Genomic DNA, 25523 nt, shown 5'->3' with positions numbered 1-25523 from the left:
CACAAGATTGATAGGGTACAGTATTTTCATTTGCCAATCCTTTGACTTTATTTACTATGTATATCTTAACACATTACATGCTACAGAAAATAAATGGCAATTTCAATTGTCTTGAAAGAATATAGTGTTATAATACAATGGCACATTTTGATATCACCACAATTTCCATTTGCGGTTGCCAACCAAGCCCCATTATGAAAGGTAATGACTTCCACAGGGTTACAAAAATACAATACTTTAAAATATTTGTAGGCCTGATTGACAAAACAAAATCATAAAAATAAGAGCAGATTACATAAACGGGCATGCATTGAGAGAATGAATGAAAAAGCAGACATGATTTAACAGATGTTAATACTGGAGTAACTGATTACAAAGAAACTAACTGTAATCAGTTACATTACCAGCTAAAATATTGTAACCAGATTAGTTACTTTAGAAAAACTTGTTGATTACTTGTAAATTCAGAAAGGATGTTTGCGAAAAAAAAAATACATTGCCACCTTTGTTTTCTCAATGACATTCAATTTCGCATTGAAAAAGGTGCAAGTTTAGATTTGTTATACCTGACCGGGTCTGACCACAGGTCAGAGACCACTATGACACCCCAAATGTTTGATGGTTCCTTTTCATCTTCTTTTAATGCTTATGAAGGGGAAAGTAATCAGATTGTTACTGAGTTTGGGTAATCCAAAAGTTATTACTGATTACAATTTTGAACAGGTAACTAGTAACTGATTACATTTAGAAAGTAACCTACCCAACCGTGCCCTTAAACATAGATTGTGGCATAAATTGGCTATAAAACAGTTTGTCAGTCGGTCCGAAAGCTACAATTATAGAGAGAAATGGTACAGGTTTGAGGACAATGGAAAAACCCCTGTGGTTTCAGGACAATCCAATTGTCAAAAGGTTATAGATTCTATTCCTCTGGATTTTGCAGCATCTAATACCCAGAACCTACATCTGAGGATAGCAGACGGTGTATTTTGGATGAGGTACTACATAATTGGAGTTTAACTCATATAACCATACTCAAGTCTTCACACCCTGACAATGCATGCATTTGGATTTTTCACAGCTGCATCATAAATTTTGGGCTAAATTACCTTAGGTTAGATATATATAAAAAATGTAAAAAGCCAGCACAAGTTCTGCCACAGACAATGAACACAGCAGAAAAGGCAAGAATAGCAATTGGAAAGGGAGGGGCCTGAACTGGCAAGCAATTGTAAAAATGATTGACTAAAGTGCATTCTGAAAATATTTCACCTCCAGCATCCTCAACACAGACAACACTATTGATCAACATGGGCTAAAGCTCGGAGGCAGACAAGCACTTCGGTTCACCCAGCACCTCTCTGCCTAATGCTGTTGCAGTGCACCCTAGTGGCCAGTTCTACTGAAGACGAGGTAAACCATTTCTCAAGTCACCTTTGCCTTAATCTATGGGAAACCACTCTAGGAGGTGGCGTTATCCAAGTGAATTTCAGGGGCACATTCAGTGGGGCGCAAAGCGTAAGAATGGTCTGTATGATGCTGTGCCAGGGAGCAAACTTAGCCAGTATCCTACATGATAGGAATGGAAAGATCATCGTCATGTGTCAACAGGTGGACTTAACTGTGATCTCTTATCAACAGAGGACACCTATTCAAAGTTGACAGTCTAAGTAGTGTGGTGGTTTGTGGATGCATGCAAATGAAAGTGTGTTTTTCTCACTCTATTACACTAATGAATACAGACAGACATCAATGCTCAAAATATAGTGGATGACAGGAATCTAGAACGGAAAAGTGAGAACTCAGTGTCAATGCAGTGCCTTGACCTTGTAACCAACGTGTACAGGAGAACAAGTACTACCATAATCAGTATAGAATCTAAAAGCTTCCAAGGAGAAAGACAATTCATGTTACCATTGAGCTTAAGTCATTTTAACCGTCTATCCTTGGCTATGGTATTATATGATATGGCAGAACGTTTCCACGACCCTGGCAGATCATACAAAAGGCATCTCCAATATTTAGAACAAGTTAACAGCCGTGGGTGGGAAAGAGCGACGTCTCAGTGATTCAGAGTAGGAGTGGAGCAGACAAAGGCTTGTCAAAGAGCACAGACAAGCAAGGCAAGACAGACACAAACAAGTACGACAGAGAGGGTCAGCGCCTGACAATACCGCAAGCTCACAACATAGCCGACACATTTGACGAGATCTCCGCAATAGTGGTGGACTGGCAATCTTACTTCTCAGAAAAACGAGGCCAAAAAAACAACAAAAAAAAACAGGATTTTAGCATGTAATGGTTCTCAATAATTTCATAACGATATGTTATTTTTTTCCCTTACAAAAAGACTACTAGTTACTTGGTCGTGGATTTGTAGTGAGGATGATAGTTTTGTGTACAGTGTAGTGTCATTCTAACGGCTCTCTTCGACAGCCAGAGAAAAGTGTTTCTCCATGGATCTCTGTGTGTACGATTCCAGCCCAAGAGAGCATTTCGACCACACACTCCAAATCTTCCTCTTTGTATTACACAGCCGCTGTCCTCATCCCATCAGACAAGGCCTGAGTCTTTCTTCTTTAGAAGGGGAATGTGTGTGTGTTTTGATAGAGCTGGCCATGGTGCTGAAGTGGTATAAATAATGGTGGTGTGTGAGACGAAGACACAGCGTAATGATGATCTAACAGGGCCAACTGAGGAAGAGGAAGTGGTGTGTGTGTCTGAGTGTGGAGGCTGCTGATTGGCACAGGGCCGATGGTGGCATGTGAGGGAGTGAGTGTCTGTGTGTGTGTGTGTAAGGGCAGGGTGAGGGATGGGAGGAGCCCAAGGAGCCCAGTGTCCACTCTCAGCTCACGTCGTCCTCGGGGTTATTATGGTCCAGCAGCTTAACATGTGTGAAGGGGAAGTGGCCTCGTTTGCCCTTGCACTCGCCCTCCCACTGGCCGTTCACATTGATCTTTGTCACCTTCACCATGTCGCCCACCTGCAGGAAGAGAAGGACTCGTCAAACAGACAGACCGGGGTCATGTTAATCAGGGCACGCTACGGAAAACATTTCAAAACACTTTTCAACGGAACACAAAAATGTGCGTTGCTTACTGGACAAGTCCAGGGAGACGCTCCCCGTTTCAGTCCGTTTGGTGCCCAATGAACACGGTGTTCACCCTGTAATGAACTTGTTGCAGTAGTTGCAGCTTGATAGCCACTTGTGAAACTTTGTCTATGTATCGCAGCGGTTAATTTGGCCTCGCAAAAACACAAACCGTGGGCGCAACTAAACACAAACCAGTATTCCAGAGGTTCATTTGTTGGTTCACCCTGTAGGCCTCTTCATTACAGTTGGACAATCCTTCTAAATAGAGTGAGGTTCTCTCATCGACTAAGAGGTGACCAGGAAGTATGTGCAGGGGCTAATCATTAAACCTATATACCTCCTGAGTCATACCACTGGCAAACACCTTTATAGAGGGTAAATATCCTGTTTGTTATCATTGGAGCGCTGTGCTGACTGATTCTTGGGTGGATAGAAAATATAACCTGCCTGGGACCCAAAAGTGTATAACATTTAGCCAACATTTTCACACAAGTCTGACATTACTTTCCCGTCCTTGTAAGTAGCCTAACACAGAGGACAAACAGACTCCTTCCACCTTGTAGCTGATTCCATCAAGACAGAAAGGCCAGAAAGTGAACATTGCGTATCTGTTTCAATGTTACTGTTCCTTCTCTCCCGTCTTCCCTCTCTCCAAGCAGGTTAGAAGGAGAGAGGAGGGGGGGGGGGGGGGCTGGGCCTAAGACCGCTGGCTTGTCGCCCAGAGGCCGCTCTGGCTCAGAATAATGTCCTCATGAAAGGAAATATTCCTCTACACAAAGTATTTCCTTCCCACAACGACCTCCTCTTTGGAAGCCCTCTTTCCCCTTCCGGACAGTTAGTTAAGACAGGGAGGGAGGGAGCCTCTGGCAGCATTCTCTAATGAGCTTTAGAGCAGTTGGCCATTGAGTTCAGACTGACTGACCACCACCCTGTATGCACTGGGTCATATTCATTAGGGCAAAACGTTTTGCTTCTAGGACAAGATCAGGAAAGTCCCTCCCCATTTCAGTCCATTATGTGTTTGGTGACTAATGGACACGACCCAAACTACCTTCTTTAACAAGCCTAGCGGCTGGGACACAGAGGCATGCAACTGGTTAGGAAGCTGAGTAGGAAGTCACAGACAACAAGTCACAGAGGCCACATACCAACTCCTTCATTCCTTCCAGCAGTGAGCGGAAAAGTAAGACACAACTTGGAATGACCCACTGGGAAGGAACCTAGGGGCAACTTGGAATGACCCACTGGGAAGGAACCTAGGGGTAACTTGGAATGACCCACTGGGAAGGAACCTAGGGGTAACTTGGAATGACCCACTGCGAAGGAACCTAGGGGTAACTTGGAATGACCCACTGGGAAGGAACCTAGCGGTAACTTGGAATGACCCACTGGGAAGGAACCTAGCGGTAACTTGGAATGACCCACTGGGAAGGAACCTAGGGGTAACTTGGAATGACCCACTGGGAAGGAACCTAGGGGTAACTTGGAATGACCCACTGGGAAGGAACCTAGGGGTAACTTGGAATGACCCACTGGGAAGGAACCTAGCGGTAACTTGGAATGACCCACTGGGAGGAACCTAGGGTCTTCTCCAGATTATGACTTTACAACAGATGAAACCAGTCCCAGTAGCGAGGATGACCAATTAGACACTGATATTGGCATTACAAATATAACAGTACAGACAACCATTCAGAAATGTCATTAATTCAATATCATTCTAAAATAATAGTTTTTTTTAAAGCATAAAAAAAAGTGTTTTGATTCTCTGGCCTCAATCTTGACATAATGCCAAAGAAAATATATGTTGTACAAGACCAGTCATTATTAGCTTCATTGCACTGAAGGCTGAGGACAAAGGAAAATCCATGACAAAATGAGGAGGATCAAAGAATCTGAGAGAGGGATGATGAATAAAGGGAAAGGAGATGAGAGAATGAGAGAGCACAGCTAGGTAGGTACCTCTAAGGCAAGGGCGGTCTTGTCATAGGCATTGGGCACCCTCTTCTGGATGGCCCTGGCAAAGACGGGTCCGTTCTGCAGGTTGGGCAGAGGTGTGGGCTGGGCATACTGGCTCGGGTCTAGCAGAGGAGGGCCCTGAACACTTGAGCCGTCTACCGAGCCCACCCCACCTGGACCCCCTGTTCCAAGGCCCCCCGAGGTGGGAGAGGCCGGTCGGTACTTCTCCACGTAGGGCACAGGGATCATCCCGGCACGCCCCTCTAAATTCTTGGCGTTCCACCACTGCTCCTCAGGCTTCTCCAGGACCCGCAGGATGTCGCCCTTTTTGAAAGGCAGATCTTCATCATCGTTGCCTGGGAAGTCGAAGAGGGCACGGACCATCTCATCTTCCTGCCGCTGCGGCGGGCCTCCAGCACCTGCGTTGACGCTGACCAAGGGAGAGTGTTTTGCCTTGTTGATGGGCTCTATCAGAGTGGTGGTGTCCAGGTAGTGGATCTTGTAGAACTCCAGCAGGGAGTGGAGGGCGTCAAACTCCTGGTCCCCTATGCGAAACCGTGGAGGCGCCTGGCCTGGGAGAGGAGGGTGGGGAAAGAGGGATGAGTAGAAAAGAAGGAAAGAACAACCGAAACCATTTCACTAGCCAAAGGTATTAGGCTTTATTAACTGTCGTGTGAATTACCACATTTCTGGCCCATTAAAAAGGCAGCGAACTATATATTTGACATTTGGTTGAACCAAAATGTCACTGTTTGGTTGATTCACTTGTAGGAAGTTAATCTTACATTATTTTCCAAATAAAAGCCAAATGAACGTGGAGTGGCTTGCTGGATGAATCTTTATTGGGTTGCATGCGTAATAGTGCATCTGGTTGCATTGAAGTCATACAAGAACGTATACCCTGAAGGTTCCTTTATTCTGCAGCCCCAAACCATGTCTCTCTTACCTGAGCCAGACTGCCGGTTGTTGCTGATGCTGTTGATTATGTAATGCGAGACTTTGGAATTCTCTGAAACGGACAGGACGTAGTCGCCAGGGCTTGTAATTGAGTCTCTCACCAAAAACACTCCGTGTCTCTGTCCTTGTAAAAGTGAAACTGCCTCCTGTCTACTTAATCTTCCCCAGTACCAACTTGCACGATCCTCTGCGTCAAAATTTCCGGACATGACTCCCACTCCAAAGCCGAGGCTTCACGGGCCTTCCCTTTGAATCCCCTTATCCACAACCAGCATTCAACTCATACAAAAACTTTAGCGCGTAGAACACATTTGGAAAATAGGCGACATCCGCAACTTGCCTATGCCCATCAAGTTAAAATCCAAAAGCCGGTCCTCGTACAAAACGTGTCTGATCACCCAATTACAATATGTCGATTACAACTTACCCAACCCAGTTGTAAAACAATACGATTTTGATCAAATCTTGTAACTTGTCACAAGTAACTTCAAAAAATGAAATGGCGGATCCGGGGAAACAAAACCGACCCCATTAGCCGGATATGACGTTTTTATGCATTACGTAGAAACGTGTCAGAAGGGTGTCCATGTTGATAAGGTCAAACATGACTTTATTTATGATAGGATATGAGATAATAATAATAATAATAACAGTACACATTGCATATATTAATCCAACCCATGGATTATCTAAATTGTGGTCTATTTGATTGCCGGTCATTGTAAATAAGAATTTGTTCTTAACTGACTTGCCCAGTAAAATAAAGGTTAATTAAATTTAAAAAATAAAAAACGGAATGTGGGCAGCACATATAACACACAAATAGTAAAACAATATCATACAAACAACAGTCAAAATACACATAATGCACAATCAGTAAAACAGTCAGCAATAGGCAGCATTTAAGAGGCAGGGGGAAACATGCAGTTATCAGTGAAAGCTGCAATGTGTAACTTTTTGGGCGACCCGACCAAATTCACATAGAAATGTGAGTTATAGATCTGTCATTCAAATTGAAAACAAGTCTAAGAGGCAGTATGCTTGATGTGCTTAAGTTTAATTTTTGCATCTTTTACTTTTGATATTGTACACCAGTTTCAAATGGCTGGAAATACAATATTTTGACTATGGAAAATATATTTCACAGCGGTTTAGATGGTACAATGATTCTCTACACTATACTTTGTTGTTTTGTCACATTAACTGAAATTAGGCAATCTATTAGAATTTGTTTTTAAAAGTACCAATGGACACAAAACAGCTAAGTTTCAGATTTTTTATAAGGAAGGTCCAGTCTCTAGCAGCGGAGAATTGAAAATCAGTTTCACCAAAGATACTGAGTGACTTGAGGATTGCCAGGTTTATGTAATTGCTGGATCTCAGGGTGCTGTTGGTGGTGGGGAGTCTTAGTAGTGAGCTGAGATAAAGGGGGTCTTGCTGAGAAGGGATTTGTATATGAATATGAGCCTGTGGGTTTGACGTCATACGTGTAGGCATGGCCAGTCAATGGATTAGTATGTCACAGTTATTGGTTTTGTGAAAACGGCCATCTTCCGTTAGGTGTTCGAGCACATTCTACCTGTGTTTTTTTTTTGCCAGTCAGCTCAGCCCCCATTCAGAAGGTCCTACACGTATTTGAGTTCTTATTGGTCAAGGTCATGCCAAGTATTATTATGTTAGCCTATCAGCAGCCTAGATTCCCGTGACATTCAGTGCAAGACCCCAGCATGGACAGGGCAGAAACTTGCTTTTCCTATCCAGACGAGCACTACGTTTTCCCTCCTGCTACTCGTCCGCCTGCATGAGGCCTTTTGCTGTTCTGATGATTTATTGTTCGTGCAGCTAAACAGCCATAAACTGTCAGTTTCAATAGTGGTCAGACCTGTGTGTGTGTGGATACTTTCTGTCCATTAAAACCCCTTAAACTGGAATTCCTTGTTGTTCTAACCTGACAGTTTGTAGTGGTTACTACCGGCCTAAAACCAGCACTTACGTTTTTCCTCCTATTTGAGTGGTCCTTTGATTCTACAATCTACCCATATTTTTCAGGTTTGGATCACTAGTGACACAGCGTATGGCAGAGTGATAAAGTAAGTCCAGTTTAAAGGAGGGCGGACTTTGGGGCCATCCTGTAGATGACATCGCCATAATCCAGCATGGGGAGTAGTGTCAATCAAACCAGCGTCTGTTTAGTGTGTGAATGAGGATTTGTTCCGGATTTGACCTTTGCTTGAGAATTATTGGTGTGAGTGGAATTACAGTGCCGTGTCCAGCCAGATACCCATGGATTTGTATGAGCTGAGAGATTCCAGGGCAGACCCATCTAGTGAGGTTAATTGGCTCTAAAACGTCTCAATCACCAAGGTAATGGGCTTGTTTGAGTGGTAAGGCAGAAGCAATCGGCTGCAGATGAAATTCGAGGAGTGAAGTCATGGGGGGTGCTTCTGTGACAGCCGAACGACGGACACTGACGTGGCTTGCCAACAGTAAGGCTCAATGTAACACGGCAGGGTTGCCATTGTTTATAAACGTTTTTCTTTGTAATCTCCAACCTCCCATATCACACACACATACACACAATGTAGCCTAAATACAGTATATGTCTGAACATTGTACTATCAATTGGTGAGAGAGAGCCTCAAATATCACAAATGAATTTGTACATATCCACTGTGAACATGAGCGCTCAAAGTTTGTTCTTGTTTCGGTCCCGTCTTTGCTCACGTCCTCGTGGGTCAAACAAAAACACACAAATGATTGGTTGACAATAGAGCCTTCCACAAGCCAGGTGATGGCTAGGTTGGTAAAGCATGGCACTTGCAATGCCAGGGTTGTTGTGGGTTCAATTCTCACGGGGACCAGTACGAAAACGTACGCTCTCTCTACCGTAAGTCACTGGATAAGAGCGTCTGCTAAATGACTGAAATGTCATGGCTGCAAGTTGCAGCTGGGGATGAGCAAATGCAGGAGACTGAAGTTGAAATTTCATGGCCTTTGATCACATGGAAAGTGCAATTCGGACAGGTTTTCATCCCCATAATGCATCACACTTTGAAATTCGTTGGTCACCGACTCGACAAAAGTGATCCTCTCTAATGAGCCCATAAAGAACTGGAGACTGTGTCCAAGATGTCCGACCTTTGTTGGCATATACCGATTCATGGACCATCTATATTTGTCTACTAGCACTCAGTGAGCACAGGAAGCAGCTTGAGCAGCGACGACGTCATCACGAAATCCAGAAACATAGAAGACATTGGATTAATGTAAAATGTCAATGGCCGTGTTTGAGAGCATCAAAACCATGATGCATCATGGGTAAATTGTGACCAACTGATTAACAAATAATAATGTGTCGTTATTTATGATGCAAGGATATTCATAGATCAATCAGTTGATGGCACTTTCGAACAAGGCCTCTATCTTCGGCTGAAAGTGATGAAAAAAACAATGGCATAGGCAACAATTATCTGAATAATTCAATGGAAGTTTTGTGAACAAAGATGATGACTAAAGTGTCTTATTAGGAATTTTCAAATCCGACTTCTTTATGTGGCCATCTATGGAAATTGTCTTTCTGGGCCGGGGCGTCAGTTAAACTGCAGTACCGAAGCAAGGCTGTAGGAGCAGTCGAAACCTTCTTGACCAGAACTCTGGCCCCCTTGGTCTCAATTGACTTTTCACTTAAAAGGTGGCTGAACGTCCTGATATGGCTTGGTCATAAAAAAAAAATGCAGCAGCCATGGTGTAGAAGCAAGAGTTGCCTTGGGGAGGGGGTTAATGTGGATGTCTCTTTTGTGTTTGTTCGCACTTGGCAAGCAGTCTTTGGTTTGTTCATTCACTCTGCCAAAACAGTACACAGTTAGTCACCCTTCTCGATAACTTGAAACAGTCTAACCAGGTCCTGTGTCTTGAACTTCTTTCGCCAATTAGCTTCAACCAGCTGGTGTGCGACTGTGGCAAAATTAGTTTGACATTGGATAGAGGGGGTAATTATGGAACGTCAATAAATTACAATAAATGTAAATGGGACAATATTTTCATGTTGCACATATTTTAGTTGTCTCATTAAATGCTTTCAATATTTGTACATGAATTTCTACAATTTATAGTTGGTTTAAGGTTTTTAAGTCATTGAAATGTACAGGTATTGACAATGTAGATTGTGTAATTTACTGATGGTCTCTGTCCCCCATAGGGATATCATCAAATGTCAAACCAAATTGACCATGGGCATTACAATCAGGTCCCATGCAGAGCTAGAATAAATGAGTTTCTGACTCATATCGATGCCACAGTCGCTCTGTTTTCAGTTTGATGATGTTTCCAAAAGTGACCACCAGATGTCAATCTAATACCAGGGACCCAAAAGTTTAAAAAAATGTGTTTTCAATGTCATTTTCTGGGCATCACACCACATGTATCATTATCAATATTGGATCTGGTGTAGTTCAGTTGGAGTAATTTGCTTCCTAGCAAGTGGCACTCACACATTTCCCTTGAAGTACCCACTTTAAGGGGTGGCAGGGTAGCCAAGTGGTTAGAGCGTTGGACTAGTAACCGGAAGGTTTGAAGTTCAAACCCCCGAGCTGACAAGGTACAAATCTGTCGTTCTGCTCCTGAACAGGCAGTTAACTCACTATTCCTAGGCCGTCATTGAAAATAAGAATTTGTTCTTAACTGACTTGCCTAGTTAAATAAAGGTCAAAATAAAAAAGTTCATATATATATATATTCTTCCCTCCATTAAGAAGGCATTTGGGGTTTTCCCAAATAAATATCTGGGGTTCTCCTGAATTTGTATATCTGAACAGATGAGAAGGAAACTAGCTACGGTTATTGATTGCCTCAGAAAACCCTGACTGTGTCACATCCTCTGGACTGATAGTGCAGAAAATCACAGAACAACTGGTCTGGTCAGCAGAGCAGCACTTGCCAACTAAAAACTGTACTAAAAAGTGTTTGCTCATTGTCTGTGTGAGTGGGAAAGACAGACCGCTCTATTTATCCAAGAAATAGCACTGAAACAAAATATACGTGAAGTTATTCTGGTAAAAGTGCTTTGGAGGAAATTTGGAGCTGAAGTCCAGGGCAACATTCCTAAATATTTTCAGGCAGAGAATTTGGGATTATTTACTGCAGCTCACTGCTCAGGCATTTTCTTCAGAATCGGTTACAATACAATGAGACCAAGAAGCGGGGAAAGACTGATATTATAATAAAGAAAACGTGCAGAAAAAGAAGGAGTAGGTATGTTTTCCAGAACACAGTATTTATTGTTTTTATTTCATGGCAAGACAGCAAGTCACTTGATTTTCATTTCATGGCAATACACAGAACATCCCTTTCCAACTCATCACCCAAACTGTGTGTGTGAGTGTGTGTGTGTTTGAGAGAGAGCAAAGTTGCATACAGACATGCTTTTAGAATCGTATAACCCTTTTCCCTTTCAGAGAGAGAGATAGAGAGAGGGAGAAAAAGAGAGAGAGAGAAAGAGAGAGAGAAAAAGAGAGAGAGAGAAAGAAAGAGAGAGCGAGAGAAAAAGAGAGAGAGCGAGCGAGAGAGAGAGAGAGAAAGAGAGAGAGAGAGAGAGCGAGTGAGCGAGAGAGAGAGAGAAAAAGAGAGAGCGATCGAGAGAGAGAGAGAATCATTGAACTGTGGATGATCCTTATGAATACACTATATACTCAATATCATAATAGCAGAATTCAAGTACACATAAAATCCTTTAATTCCAGTACACAACATTTGTTTATTTGTATTTTTAACTGTTTAGTTTGCTCCATTAACTCAGGCACATTTAGCTTATTTTGTTTTCATATTCCACTAATAATCATCCACTGGTTTGGGAGGGGAAATTGCAGCGCTGTGGGCAGTGACGAGAGAGGTTCCAGAGATGCCCAAACATTCAAGTATACAAAGAAACAAACTGCATTGTCACATCTTCTCAATATGACAGATATGGACTGAGTTCCAATGAAACATCCTCCAGTAGAGTCTTTCCTCCCAAAACCAGCCATCGAGACACAAGAGACTGCACCCAGACAGACAAAGCACTCTCACAGAGAAATCCATCAGAGACACACAGTGGGACACCTCCGGACGAAGAAAGACTTGAATGAACAAGACATGTCTCAGATAGGAGTAGACCTGAGAACAGAATACACGCTTCAGGAAGTGCTTGCGAGGCAACAGTGTGCAATGGTGGATCGAGTTCTGGACATGAGACCCTGGAAATGGTGGTTCTAATTGGTCTGTTAAGATACAGTATATCCACGGTCTTCTCATTTGAATACAGTATAACAGACACACTGTCAGCACAAACATCTATCTTTTTTTTGGGGGGGGGGATGATAATAGTGTTGAGGAATTACACTTCTGAGAACTGACGTTGAACCTCTGGACCCTATTGCAATCCCCTCAACTGACACATAACCCCATGTCACTGTCCTTAAAGGCATCAGGTACCTCATATACACAATTAACAAAGAAGATGAAGCGCATAATCCTAATTCTTAAAGCGTTTGATTAGACCGTTGTTACAAATGGGAAAACATGTGCCGTGCGAGAGCTACATAGTTACTGAGAATGAGGGCGTGTTCTATAGCTGTAGCCCAGAGACAGTCCCTGTAACATGGCATTGTTGTAACCACACAACAAAATACTATTAAACATTTTGATACGAAGGTGATAAGTGATATGTTCACTCTACATGACTGGCAGGGATAAAGGGAAAAAGCGAGTCTACTAAAGATGGGTTGTCATTCAGCACTTTGCTCTGAACTACATAATATCCTGATTGAATTATTCTATTCACTACAACTGTCACCGTATCTCCTGTCACCATATGTCCTGTCACCGTATCTCCTGTTACAGTAGCTCCTGTCACCATATCTCCTGACACCATATCTCCTGTTACAGTAGCTCCTGTCACCATATCTCCTGTTACAGTAGCTCCTGTCCTGTCACCATATCTCCTGTTACAGTAGCTCCTGTCCTGTCACCATATCTCCTGTTACAGTAGCTCTTGTCACCATATCTCCTGTTACAGTAGCTCCTGCCACCATATCTCCTGTTACAGTAGCTCCTGTCCTGTCACCATATCTCCTGTTACAGTAGCTCCTGTCACCATATCTCCTGTCACCGTATCTCCTGTTACAGTAGCTCCTGTCACCATATCTCCTGTCACCATATCTCCTGTTACAGTAGCTCCTGTCACCATATCTCCTGTCACCATATCTCCTGTTACAGTAGCTCCTGTCACCATATCTCCTGTCACTGTATCTCCTGTCACCGTATCTCCTGTCACCATATCTCCTGTTACAGTATCTCCTGTCACCATATCTCCTGTCACCATATCTCCTGTTACAGTAGCTCCTGTCACCATATCTCCTGTCACCATATCTCCTGTTACAGTAGCTCCTGTCACCATATCTCATGTCACCATATCTCCTGTTACAGTAGCTCCTGTAACAGTAGCTCCTGTCACCATATCTCCTGTCACCATATCTCCTGTCACCATATCTCCGGTCACCATATCTCCTGTTACAGTAGCTCCTGTCACCATATCTCCTGTCACCATATCTCCTGTCACCATATCTCCTGTTACAGTAGCTCCTGTCACCATATCTCCTGTTACCGTAGCTCCTGTCACCGTATCTCCTGTTACAGTAGCTCCTGTCACAGTAGCGTAGCTCCTGTCACCGTAGCTCCTGTCACCGTAGCGTAGCTCCTGTCACCGTAGCTCCTGTTACCGTAGCTCCTGTCACCGTATCTCCTGTTACAGTAGCTCCTGTCACCATATCTCCTGTCACCGTAGCTCCTGTCACCGTAGCTCCTGTCACCGTAGCTCCTGTCACCGTATGTCCTGTGACCATATCTCCTGTCACCGTAGCTCCTGTCACCGTAGCTCCTGTCACCGTAGCTCCTGTCACCGTATGTCCTGTGACCATATCTCCTGTTACCGTAGCTCCTGTCACCATATCTCCTGTCACCATATCTCCTGTTACAGTAGCTCCTGTTACAGTAGCTCCTGTCACCGTATCTCCTGTTACCGTAGCTCCTGTCACCATATCTCCTGTCACCATATCTCCTGTTACAGTAGCTCCTGTCACCATATCTCCTGTCACCATATCTCCTGTCACCATATCTCCTGTCACCGTAGCTCCTGTCACCGTAGCTCCTGTCACCGTAGCTCCTGTCACCGTAGCTCCTGTTACCGTAGCTCCTGTCACAATATCTCCTGTCACCGTATCTCCTGTTACCGTAGCTCCTGTCACCATATCTCCTGTTACCGTAGCTCCTGTTACCGTAGCTCATGTCACCGTAGCTCCTGTTACCGTAGCTCCTGTCACAATATCTCCTGTCACAATATCTCCTGTCACAATATCTCCTGTCACCGTTTTCCTTTCATATTCAAAAAAATCAACACACTGGAGCATGCATATGCATAAAAAAATAATGGGTAGTTAGGATTGGTGAAGAGAGCGCTGGTCAGAGAGATACACAGACAGACATACTGTAGTATCAGAGAGAAAGATGTAATCTTGTTCACACACCAAAGCAGTCCGTGTCTACCACTCTTCTTCTGCCTTTCTACCTACCCGTCTGTCTGTCCGTCCATCCATCAGTCGTCTGTCTGTCTCTCTCTCTGACATACACAGTCTCTCCACCAAGAGGGGAACAAGTGACAGGCACATAGGCATTCATCCATCTATAGGACAGGATGAGCAGGGAGTAAAACCTGAATGAAACATCTCATACGTGCCAGCGTTGACATACTCACATGTACATTCGAAAAGGTCAATATTTTCTACATTTGATATATAATATGTCTATTACTCTTTACTACAGAGGATTGTAATCCTAATTCATAATGAAACAACAATAAGAGTTATCACAAACCTCCTCCTCTTTCAACCTGGATTGTCATCTCCCTAAACTGTACATCGGTGGACGAACAGTCCACCCAGATCAGTTGGTTATTCCGGATCCATTCCAGTAGGTTGAGATGACAGAGTACCTCCCCCAGATGTCCAACCCAGAAAACAAGTTCCGGTTACCAATGCGTTCCAATGACGTTATCTAACGTTATAGCAACGTTCACTGTTTGCTGGTACTGCTCTCTTCTCCTTCTAGACAAAACGTGGGAGGGGAAGTTCCAAGCAGAGTGGACCGGGGTTCTTGCTCAGGTCAGGTGGTCTAAGTGATCAGTCCCCTCCTCTCCATCCATCCTCTCCTCAACCGCTCCTGAGGAATGCTGTGATTGGCTGGAGCACGACAAGTGGGAGGACTCACTCTGTGTGTCTTCCTCCTCGAGCTCCGCCCTCTCCACCATCTTCCTAATTCCCTGTCCCCGTGTCTCCTCCTTCCTCTTTCCCTCCCTCCTCTGCTCCTCCATTGTCCACATGCTGTCCTCTATCTCGTTCTCCTTCCCCTGCACCTCCAGGTCAAAGTCCAACAACTCTTCCATCATCTCCTCAATCTCCGTCTCTCCCTCCACCTCCGACCTCAGTTCATCCATGCTCACTGTCCTGTTGGTGTCATCCCTGTCATCGTCATCATCCCCCACCCTCCCCTCGGGCTCGCTGGCCTGGCTCTCACCAAACTCCAGGATGGTGGGCAGGTTGCCCTGCTTGGGGCAGCGCTTCCTCAGACTTACCAGGAAAGGTTGGGGCAGGGAGAAGATGTCCACGTTGTTGCCCAGGTCGATCCACGTGACACTGGGGAAGCTGGCCGGGTCCTTCAGGCTGTCCGTCAGCTCCTTGAGGACGGCACGGGTCAGCCGGTTGCCGTTGAGGGCCAGGGTCTCCAGGCGGGGCAGGGCGGCCAGCGTGGGCAGGAGGAGGAGGAAGGCATCGTCGGTGAGCTCGGTGAAGCCCAGCTCCAGGCTGCAGATGATGGGCGCGTGGCGCTGCAGGTAGGCACACAGGCGCTCCATGTCACGCACCGTCAGGGGGATGCCCGAAAGGTCCAGCGTCCCGTTAGGGGGAGGGGTTGACAGCATGACCTTGAGACTGGGGGGGGGGGGGAGAAGTCATCAGTTACAAGTCAGGATGCGTCTGTTAACCAGTTATCTCCAATCCAAAATATGTATGCAAATTGTATTTTTCCCTTGCACGAAACACGGCAAAGGTCCATATAGTCGATAAAACAATAAGGGTGACGCATTAAGCTTTCAATGAGAGCCACATCCCCCAGACAGGAAGGGTATTACACAACTACACCATTATAAGAGCCTGTGATGAGACAAGGACAGCGATGACAGACAGCAGGAGCCCCAGGCGTAGCGACAGGTAGCTAGACCAATTACATTACTATCTGTAATACTGTTGTTGTCACCATTTCCTGACACTTCATGAGCTGAGGGGCAGAGAGGTGAGAAATGGGTTCACCCGCTTACATGGAAAGGTTTGCACAGAGATAATTAGAGAAGGAGAGTTGGGGAGAGTGACAGAGAGGGAGAGAGAGGTTTTAGTTTCTACATAATTATCAGTCTGCCAGTCTGTGTTGCGTTTCCGTATCTGTCCATATGATCCACACAAACAAATGCGATGAGCGTGAACGGGGAGATTTTCTGCCGACCTCATCGAACCAAACAAGTGGATCTACGTGGCAGAGCTAGAGTGTTCACGCGTTTTGGCATAAGCTTGTGTCTTAATACTGTGGGTGACACCCAGGTGTGGAGTGTCTTTGAATTTGGTCACTATGAGTCACATAATAACTTAATGATTCCAGCGATGTGAGTTCGGATGACTTCGGAGGAGATACACAACGGTCTTTTTGCCGTCAGTCAAAACACAGTAAACAACTCAGCGGCCTTGTGATTAGAGGGTCGAGAGGTCAATGCCCAGCCAAGTCATACCAAACACTGTAAAAATGGGACCTGATGCATCTCTGCTTGGCACTCAGCATTAGGGAGACGGATTGAGGGTAAGGCCCTGCGATAGACTAGCGCACTGCCCAGGGGGGGGGTGTACTTGCACATCAAGCTGCCTCATGCTATAGAAACAGGACATAGGCTCCCACTCCTACGAGCTGTTCTGGGTTTCCCAAGGCTACTTACTTTACAACAAGCAGTAAAACGCTGACTGGAAATGAGGTAATGTTGTTTGCTCAGAACAGTATCTGTGTAGTATGGTGGGTCGGATGTGTAAACAAACACTCGAACCCTAACAACGACCACAGAGTCAAATGAGAGCTAGGAAGAAAGTGGGGAAAGACACAAAGAAAGAAGCGTGTCTGGATAATCCCAGACCTCAGGGGGTAGAAGACGACAAACAAATGTTCCAAAGTAAAAATGTTAGACATGCACTCACAGCACATGGTGAAAAGGAGCACAGCAGGAGTCTCGTGCTTGGCAGTGAAGGAACTCAGCAGAATGAAGGCCTGCTCTGCATTTTATCCCAATAAAAGGACAAGTGAGATCAGACTTGAATGCCTTCCAGGTACAAATGGAAACAATACAAACGCATTTGAGGCACAATGAGGTCCGGACCCCAATTATTACTCAAGAACTCCCCCCCCGCCAAAATGTACCGTAACAATAGTAAATCTCCCTCCCAATCGCTGTGTAGTGCCAGGATGTGAGCCAAAGCAGAGACTCATTTACTAGTTGGTCCAGGCATAGAATTACTAGAAGGGGACTTATCACTGAACGTTGACTTGAAAGTGAATGTCCATTATAATTATAATTCTATGGGTCAAGCACTCTGCTCTAATCCGTCAACATTGAGACATGGTGCAGTCTCACATATGCTGCTAAATCATTCCAGATTTGGTTTTGTTATTAATAACTTTCTTTTTTTTTAAGTTTCAGAACTTCTCTCTAGCTAATGACTTTTTATGGGAATTGGGTCAAAGCAAACAAATGGAATCACTAGAACGGGAAAATCCTTCAGACGGTGTACAATTGATAGTACAGTCACATGGCTGACGGCCCACCAAAACACGGAATGTTGACTTAAATATCCATTCTAGTAATTCTTGGTCTTTGGGTCGAAGTCAATGATGCCTGGGTTATGACCTCATGATGAATCCCTGGCTCCCTCTCAGGATTCCCCCTGTGACTTCTCCCCTGATAGTTTTAACTAACAAATCTAAAAAGCAGAGCAGAACATAAACAAAAACAGAGGAAACGTCATACACGACATCAATCCCACACTTTCAGATTGGCTTCCAACCAGAATCCCACGGTTTAGACGAGACAAACGCTGAGCCGAGTTCTGTCCCTCTCAGAGACAGGAGTCAGGACCTTAGGGGCATAGATACTACATACCACATGGGGACCGATCTAGAGTAGATTGGCTAACAACATACATTAAAGCTAAGTTACACCCATTTGATAGGCAGTTTTATGTTAAAAGGATGTTTGGGGTGTGCAAAAGAACGACAGTACTATAGGTTTTCCTCTTCTACTGAGTGTTATGATTAGCATGCTAACTGCTAGCTGTGATTAGCATGCTAACTGCTAGCTGTGATTAGCATGCTAACTGCTAGCTGTGAATAGCATGCTAACTGTTAGCTGTGATTAGCATGCTAACTGCTAGCTGTGAATAGCATGCAGAAAGCTAGCTGTGTTGGAACAGAGGCTCTTTGATGAGGCTCATTAAGGGGGACACCAGTGACTTGGCTGTGAGGTCATCATCATGCAGTACCATCGATGCGGGTGAGACAAATATCAAGCCAAGGCCCTGCATACAAATATTCTAGAAGAAATTAAACCTAAACAATAGCTATGAAATGTCCATGAGGCCACAATAATTAGACTTTATATGATAAAAAAAGAATAGACATTTGGCAGATACTCTTATCCAGAACGACTTACAGTAATAATCGCATACATTTTCATACTGGTCCACTGTGGGAATCAAACCCACAACCCTGGCGTTGCAAGCACCCCACTATACCAATTAAGCCACACAAGACGTTTTACATTAATTGAGTTCCTAATGTAAAACACAGTGAATCTGTTCAACCCCAATAACAAATAAATGATATCACATCCATGTGTGTTAATGATAACAGAGTAAATCAAAACAGTTGTATCAAACTGTTTACCTTGCAATGAAACTGGAGACAAAGTGAACGCTTCTAAAGAATTTAGAAGTGAACATGGCTTCAGTTTTCCCTGTATTTAATGAACAATATCCAAAATGATGACATATCTAAACAGACAAGCACATTTGAGGTTCAACAAGGTTCCTTGCCCTGGCCATCCCTTTTCTGATAGAGGCCTTAACCTTCTCACCTCCTAGTCACCTCTCCTCTCATCTAATCACTGGTGTCCCTGATATGTTTTCCTTCCATCCCTCTACTATTCCTCCCTCTCATCTCTTCTTCTATTATATTTGATTCTATTCCATCCCCCCTCTCTCTCTTTCTTTCTCCCTCTCATCAATTATCACCAACACAGCAGGTGTGCACACAGTGAATGACAGTAGCAACTCTTATCTCGCCTCCTCTTTCCTGTGAGAGAGGTGAGAGAGAGCAGACTCTCCCCTCTTCTCTTTCCTCCTCTATGTGCTCACTGTGAAAGAGCAAGTTGACTTAATTTATGCATCATAGGCGGCATTCCGATTCTAGCACCCTTCTCCCGAAGTGTCCACTTGTTCAACCCTCTAGGTGCATTTAAAAGCATTGGATTGGTGCGCGAATGGCTGGCGGGAGCGTGCCCCATATTCCACACGAGTCCATTTGTGAACTCAGCCACAAGTCAGTGCAATGAGACACTGTTGAGTGCCCGGAAGGAAGAAGATCCTCTGAATAGGAAGCTTGCTTCACTGTCTCCCCTCAAGGATAGACAATAGATGTCATCTCGTCAATCAAGTCATCCGCCTTGCCCTCTCTCTCTCTAATCTGGCTCCTCTCAAGTGAAGTATGTGTGGCAGTAGAAGTCTCAGTCATAACGGAATGGTCTCTGAAATCAGTTCAATGTTAAAACAACCTTTCACAATGTTACGGGTACGGGTTATAGTTAAACGTCATCCACGGCGAGAGCAATGTATCATTTTACACATCGGTGACTGAACGGTTGGGGACCGTGCCTTACATGATCAAAAATATCTGAATAAAGGTTGCTTTAGCATTGCTATCATGTCCCCCATCTACAGCATATCTCTCCTTTGCAAATCCAGTGAGCACAGATTAGATATGAAAGCATAGGTCTAACCCTCCCAGTCTATCCAGAGTCGTAGGTGTGTAAAAGATAGATCTGATACTGATAGCACAAGAGCACACATGCAAATGAGAGGAGCCGACGAGCAACAGCCTCTAGGCAATGGTAGCTGGTCTGAAGAGGAAATGGGATTAATAAGGACATAGTGCCAAGCAGTTTAAGTCAGAAGAGAGAGAGAGAGAGAGAGAGAGAGAGAGAGGGGGGGGGAGGAGAGAGGAGAGAGACAGAAAGAGAGAGAGAGAGAGAGGGGGGGGGGGAGAGGGAGAGGAGAGAGACAGAAAGAGAGAGAGAGAGAGAGGGGGAGAGGTAGAGGAGAGAGACAGAGAGAGAGAGAGGAGAGAGACAGAGAGAGAGAGAGGAGGGGGAGAGGGAGAGGAGAGAGGAGAGAGAGAGAGAGAGAGAGACAAAGCCACATACAAATTGAGAGAATGAATATTAATGGTGCAACCTCTTTTGCATATCATAACCATTATAATGGTTTTCGCTCGAATTGTGCATACTGGTCAAATGAGAAGAGAATAGATTTAGGGAGAAAGGGAGAAAGGCCGTGAACAAGGACTAACGGATGAGGAGCGAAAGAGAGCAGTCTGAGACTTGGGAGACACACTGAAAGCTCCTGGTGTCAGGCCTGTCCAGGTTGTTATTGATTAGTATTGTGCAGGGTTCCCAAAATGGTGCCCCCCCCCCCCCCTCTTTGGAAATCTGTTCCAAAGTAGTCCCAAGCATAATAGAGAGATACAGCATGTGTGATTGCAAGGTTGGAAGTGATTATGTTTTAGTCAAATGTTATATCTGTTGCGCTTCTTGCTGTCAATTTGCAGTAAACAAATGACTTGTAATTATGTTCCAGTCCCTTAACCATCCATCCGCTCAAGAAAAATAAATCGTCCCGCGGCTGAATCTAGTTGATGATCCCTCTGCAGACCCACTCTAAAATCCCTGTCAAGTGGAGCTTCATACAAATCTCTGACCCTTGGTGACCTGGTGACACCATTGTTCAGTGACATAACGCAACCCTAGTGACAGCAGTGCCATTGCACTATAATGAGTGTGGTATTAGGTGTCAGCTCGTCCATTGACAGTAAAGATGTCACTTTTCCCCTGTTTGTGTGTGTGTGTGTGTGTCACCTTGTCCTGGTCATCTGTCTCTATGGGAGACGGGCAGAGCTACGGTTGTCTCCCATGACTGCCCCATTCACTTCATTATCTCAGTCACCACATTCAACTCTACTTCTCAGATCATTACAGCTGCCACTCATTGTTTTGCATAGGCCTGACACGCACACACACACACGCACGCACGCACGCACGCACACACGCACGCACGCACACACGCACACACACACACACACACACACACACACACGTCCTAACTTGACAGTTGTTTACTTGGTGGCCACCAAGCATCTGTTCTCTCTTGGCTTCCAGCGGTCATCACTGTCAGTTCACACCGTCTTGCTGCAGGGACCAGCGCTGTTAGTTGAGTTGGCTGTAGAGTAGATCCTCACTCCAATGCATAGACTGCATAAAAGCCTTTCATTTCTAAAGAACGTTATCAGACAACCGCTAGTATATATTTTTTTGAATCATCTTTTCTTAAGGACATTATAGTCATTTAGGAGACGCTCTCATCCAGAGAGACTTACAGGAGTGAGTGCGTACATTTTGTACTTATGCGTACTGGTCCCCCATGGGAATCAAACCCACAACCCTGGCGTTGCAAGCGCCATGCTCTACCAACTGAGTCTCACAGGACCTTCATTTAATGTCTTAAGGATCCGCCCGTCAATTTTCGGGCTAAAATGACATACCCAAATCTAACTGCCTGTAGCTCAGGACCTGAAGCAAGGATATGCATGTTCTTGATACCATTTGAAAGGAAACACTTTGAAGTTTGTGGAAATGTGAAATGAATGTTGGAGAATAACACATTAGATCAGGTAAAATATAATACAAAGGAAAAAACCATGCCTTTTTTGTATTTTTTTGTACCATCATCTTTGAAATGCAAGAGAAAAGGCCATAATGTATTATTCCAGCCCAGGCGCAATTTAGATTTTGGCCCCTAGATGGCAGCAACGTTTGTGCAACTTTTTAGACTGATCCAATGAACCATTGCATTTATGTTCAACACTTTGTATCAAGACTGCCCAAATGTGCCTAATTAGTTTATTAATACCTTTTCATGTTCAAAACTGTGCACTCTCCTCAAAAAATAGCATGGTATTATTTCACTGTAATAGCTACTGTAAATTGGACAGTGCAGTTAGATTAACAATAATTTAAGCTTTCTGCCCATATCAGACATGTCCTGGGAAATGTTCTTGTTACTTACAACCTCATGCTAATCGCACTAGCCTATGTTAGCTCAACAGTCCTGTGGGGGACCCACCGATCCTGTAGAGGTTTTAAGGTTGGTAACGTACACGCACAACCACAACTTGTTTCTATAAATAATAGTCGTCTTTCAACATTTCATACCTTGACAATCCTTATCCGTTCCAGGACAAATTCTATTCCATGTTTAAGGCCGATTCAGCCACTGGCCCAACTACAAAACCATCCTCAACATTCATCAAGCCAGCGGTTCAGCATCTAACTAGGGAAAGTTCACTCATTAGGTGTCCCAGTACTTTTTTTAACCAAGACGAACAGTCAAGCAGTTTCCCCTGGAAGCAGCAGTGTGTGTGTGTGAGTGTGTGTGTGTGTGTGTTTATGTGTACGGTGCTTGCGTGTGTGTGTTCATGTCTATACATGTGTGTGGCCATATGTGTGTGTCCTTGCGTGTGCGCGGTGCGTGCTGGGGTCATGACCAATCCAGAGCTGAGGCAGAGTGGATGAGACAGCAGAGGAGGAAGAGGAGATGAGCCCTCTCCTCCAGTGCTCCTGTCTCCCATGCTAATTAGCTAGCGGCTAATGAAACCCATGGCAAAAGGCATTAAGGGCCCCGACTCCTCCACCACAGAGACAGAGGCACGGAGACAGGGTCACGGAGACAGGGTCACGGAGACAGGGTCACGGAGACAGGGTCACGGAGACAGGGTCACAGAGACAGGGTCACAGAGACAGGGTCACAGAGACAGGGTCACAGAGACAGGGTCACAGAGACAGAGGCACGGAGACCGGATTCACTGAGATAAAGCTCAAATGATCCACAGAACACATTATATGCAGACCTGGGTGCAAATACTATTTGCAGTCATTTCAAATACTTTAGCTAGGCTCGCTCTGAGTTTGCCTTGCACAAGACAGCCAATGGAATAGTCCCAACAGTCCCAAAAGCCCGCCCCCTGTCACTCTAGGCGGACTCAAGCAAACAGTTAAAGTATTTGAAAGATTTCAAATAGTATTTGAGAAAAGGTCTGATTATATGCAGAGCTCTCCGTGTCCGTGAGCGTTAGTCAGTGAGATGGAGGTATTGAAGAGGTTTCCTCTAGCTACCTCTGTAATTACGGATGGAATGGTGGAGTCAATGAGGACCCGGCAGGCATTAACATGCACAGTGTTACTCTACAACAGGACCCAGGCACTTACTTCAGACTATGTGACAAAGACGGAGTTTTCATAACTAGCAAACCGTGTCCCAATAACCTTCTCAAAACCTTTTCAAATGACATACTGATGGGGTGACACTGAACTGGCCTTCGTTGTCTACGCAGCGCAGCTGTGTATCCATTCCATAACGAACGACGTCAGACTCGGTCTGACAAACAGCAACACTGACAAACAGAATGCATCTCTCCTGAAAGACAGACACACAGACACCGTTCTGAGGGAGGACACCCACGAGGTTAGGTCACAGAAACAGGGTGTTGATCACATTAGCACTGTACATGGCTCTCAAAAGTCCAGTGTGATTACCATAGAAGTATAATTACCAGAACAGTCATCATTTGAATTATATGGTAATCCCACTGGACTGTCAGAGACATTTAAATATAATTATATTTCTATGGTCAGAGCCGTGTACAGAGCTAATGTGATTAGAACCCTGCTCTGTGGGCTACCGCGTAGGCGTAGTATAGTCCCTTCTAGGAATCCTATTTCTATGGTGATTACACTGTGGAACATAGCAGGTGATAAGAGAGACTGGAGACAGAGAGTTGGGGAACATGTGGGCTGTTAATCCCTCTGCTCCCCAGAGTGTGTGTGTGTGTGTGTGGCCCTGCGGGAACAGGCTCGAGCTAGAACTCTGAGGATATAAACACATCACCGCTGGGCTCCTTGTAATAACCACCTCCAGGGTCAAAGGACCCATTACACACTATATGGAAACAGACTCGCACACACACCAACTCACACACACAGCAGCACGCCAGCATGCATACAGCAGCTCACAAACCCACGCAGACACTACTTCCCCAGTTGCATGCGGTGCAGCAGCGGAGTGGTGTAGTGCACAGCCCTGAGAGCTGGAAGATCTGCAGCACTGACGTGGAGCGTGCCGCACACACACCCATCTGTAGGAGCTGTCATTCACTGACTCACTTAGCTGAGTAAATATGACTCCCGTTCATCAATGTCGTATCGGGTAGAGCAGTTAGAGCTAGGGGCAGAGTGAAGGCTGCTGGGAATAGATGATGTATCAAAAGATGAGATAAGGTCTGTGTGTACAGGCCGGGTTTCTGCACAGCACTTTGTGACATTGGCTGATGTAAAAAGGGCTTTAGAAATACATTTGACTGAATTTGATTGAATTTGATTGATACACAGAATTGTTCTAGATTATATTTATATAGAAACACACGCACAGTCACACAGTCGGATACACACGCACGCGAAAGTAAAGGCACACACAAATAGGATGTCTTGTTTTAGTTGAGTTAGACTGGACTAAGCCAAAACACACACACCAGATGACGTGGCATTTTCGTGACTTCCTCTGCATCGACCAATGAGGGAGGAACAGGGAAATCAGAGAGGATGCTAGGAGAAACGATGATTCAGTCTGATCCTTCGGCCCAAGATGCCACGTCAAGCCTTTTATTTGTACAAAGTAATCACATTCACTAACGAAAAATAGGCCTCCCCGTGCAAGTCTGACGTTTGTGCATGTAGGCAAAAGAGTGCGCCAGTCCACTGATCCAGAATTACATTAGGAAATGAGACACTTACATTTGAGAAAATTCCGTACAATGGTCATAGCTTCTTCTGTGTGTGTATGCTGCCTTTGACCAAACTTTCTCTCTAGTTCTATTGACCCCACACACACAATGTGTCCCCTGTCTCCTCACCATGCCAGCGGCTTCCTCTTCAGTATGCCCTGCCGTCTCCACTGTGAGTGTGGGCTCAGGTGATAGGTCAGCTGGCGACACACCTTCTCCATGGCACCCAGAG

The 25523-nt window shown here is 44.8% G+C and overlaps 2 protein-coding genes across 2 annotated transcripts in view; both read right to left on the bottom strand.

Annotated features, from left to right (window-relative positions):
• Positions 1–23: 23 nt before the first annotated feature.
• Positions 24–6225, bottom strand: LOC110507520 (adapter molecule crk). The gene is made up of 3 exons (XM_021587563.3): positions 6000–6225; positions 5057–5625; positions 24–2983 (listed from the first exon to the last, which is right to left on the bottom strand). Exons 1-3 carry the CDS (start codon positions 6217–6219, stop codon positions 2846–2848), a joined length of 927 nt encoding a protein of 308 aa, XP_021443238.1. The 5' UTR covers positions 6220–6225; the 3' UTR covers positions 24–2845.
• A 5038-nt stretch (positions 6226–11263) lies between these two features.
• The window catches only part of LOC110507067 (leucine-rich repeat-containing protein 75A-like), a 32312-nt gene continuing 18052 nt past the window's right edge, over positions 11264–25523 (bottom strand). Inside the window, exons 3-4 of the mRNA XM_036964737.2 lie at positions 25421–25523; positions 11264–16026 (exon numbers count right to left, since the gene is read on the bottom strand). The exon at positions 25421–25523 is cut by the window's right edge and continues 10 nt beyond it. Of these exons, the coding sequence (XP_036820632.2) occupies positions 15198–16026; positions 25421–25523 (932 nt within the window). The 3' untranslated portion in view covers positions 11264–15197. The remainder of the gene's footprint in view (positions 16027–25420) is intronic.

This window comes from Oncorhynchus mykiss, chromosome 27 (genome assembly GCF_057628025.1).
Source record: "Oncorhynchus mykiss isolate SJ-2025 chromosome 27, ASM5762802v1, whole genome shotgun sequence".
NCBI lineage: Eukaryota > Metazoa > Chordata > Actinopteri > Salmoniformes > Salmonidae > Oncorhynchus > Oncorhynchus mykiss.
The sequence above is the reverse complement of the archived record's forward strand: the minus strand, read 5'-3'. Positions and strand labels throughout refer to the sequence as shown.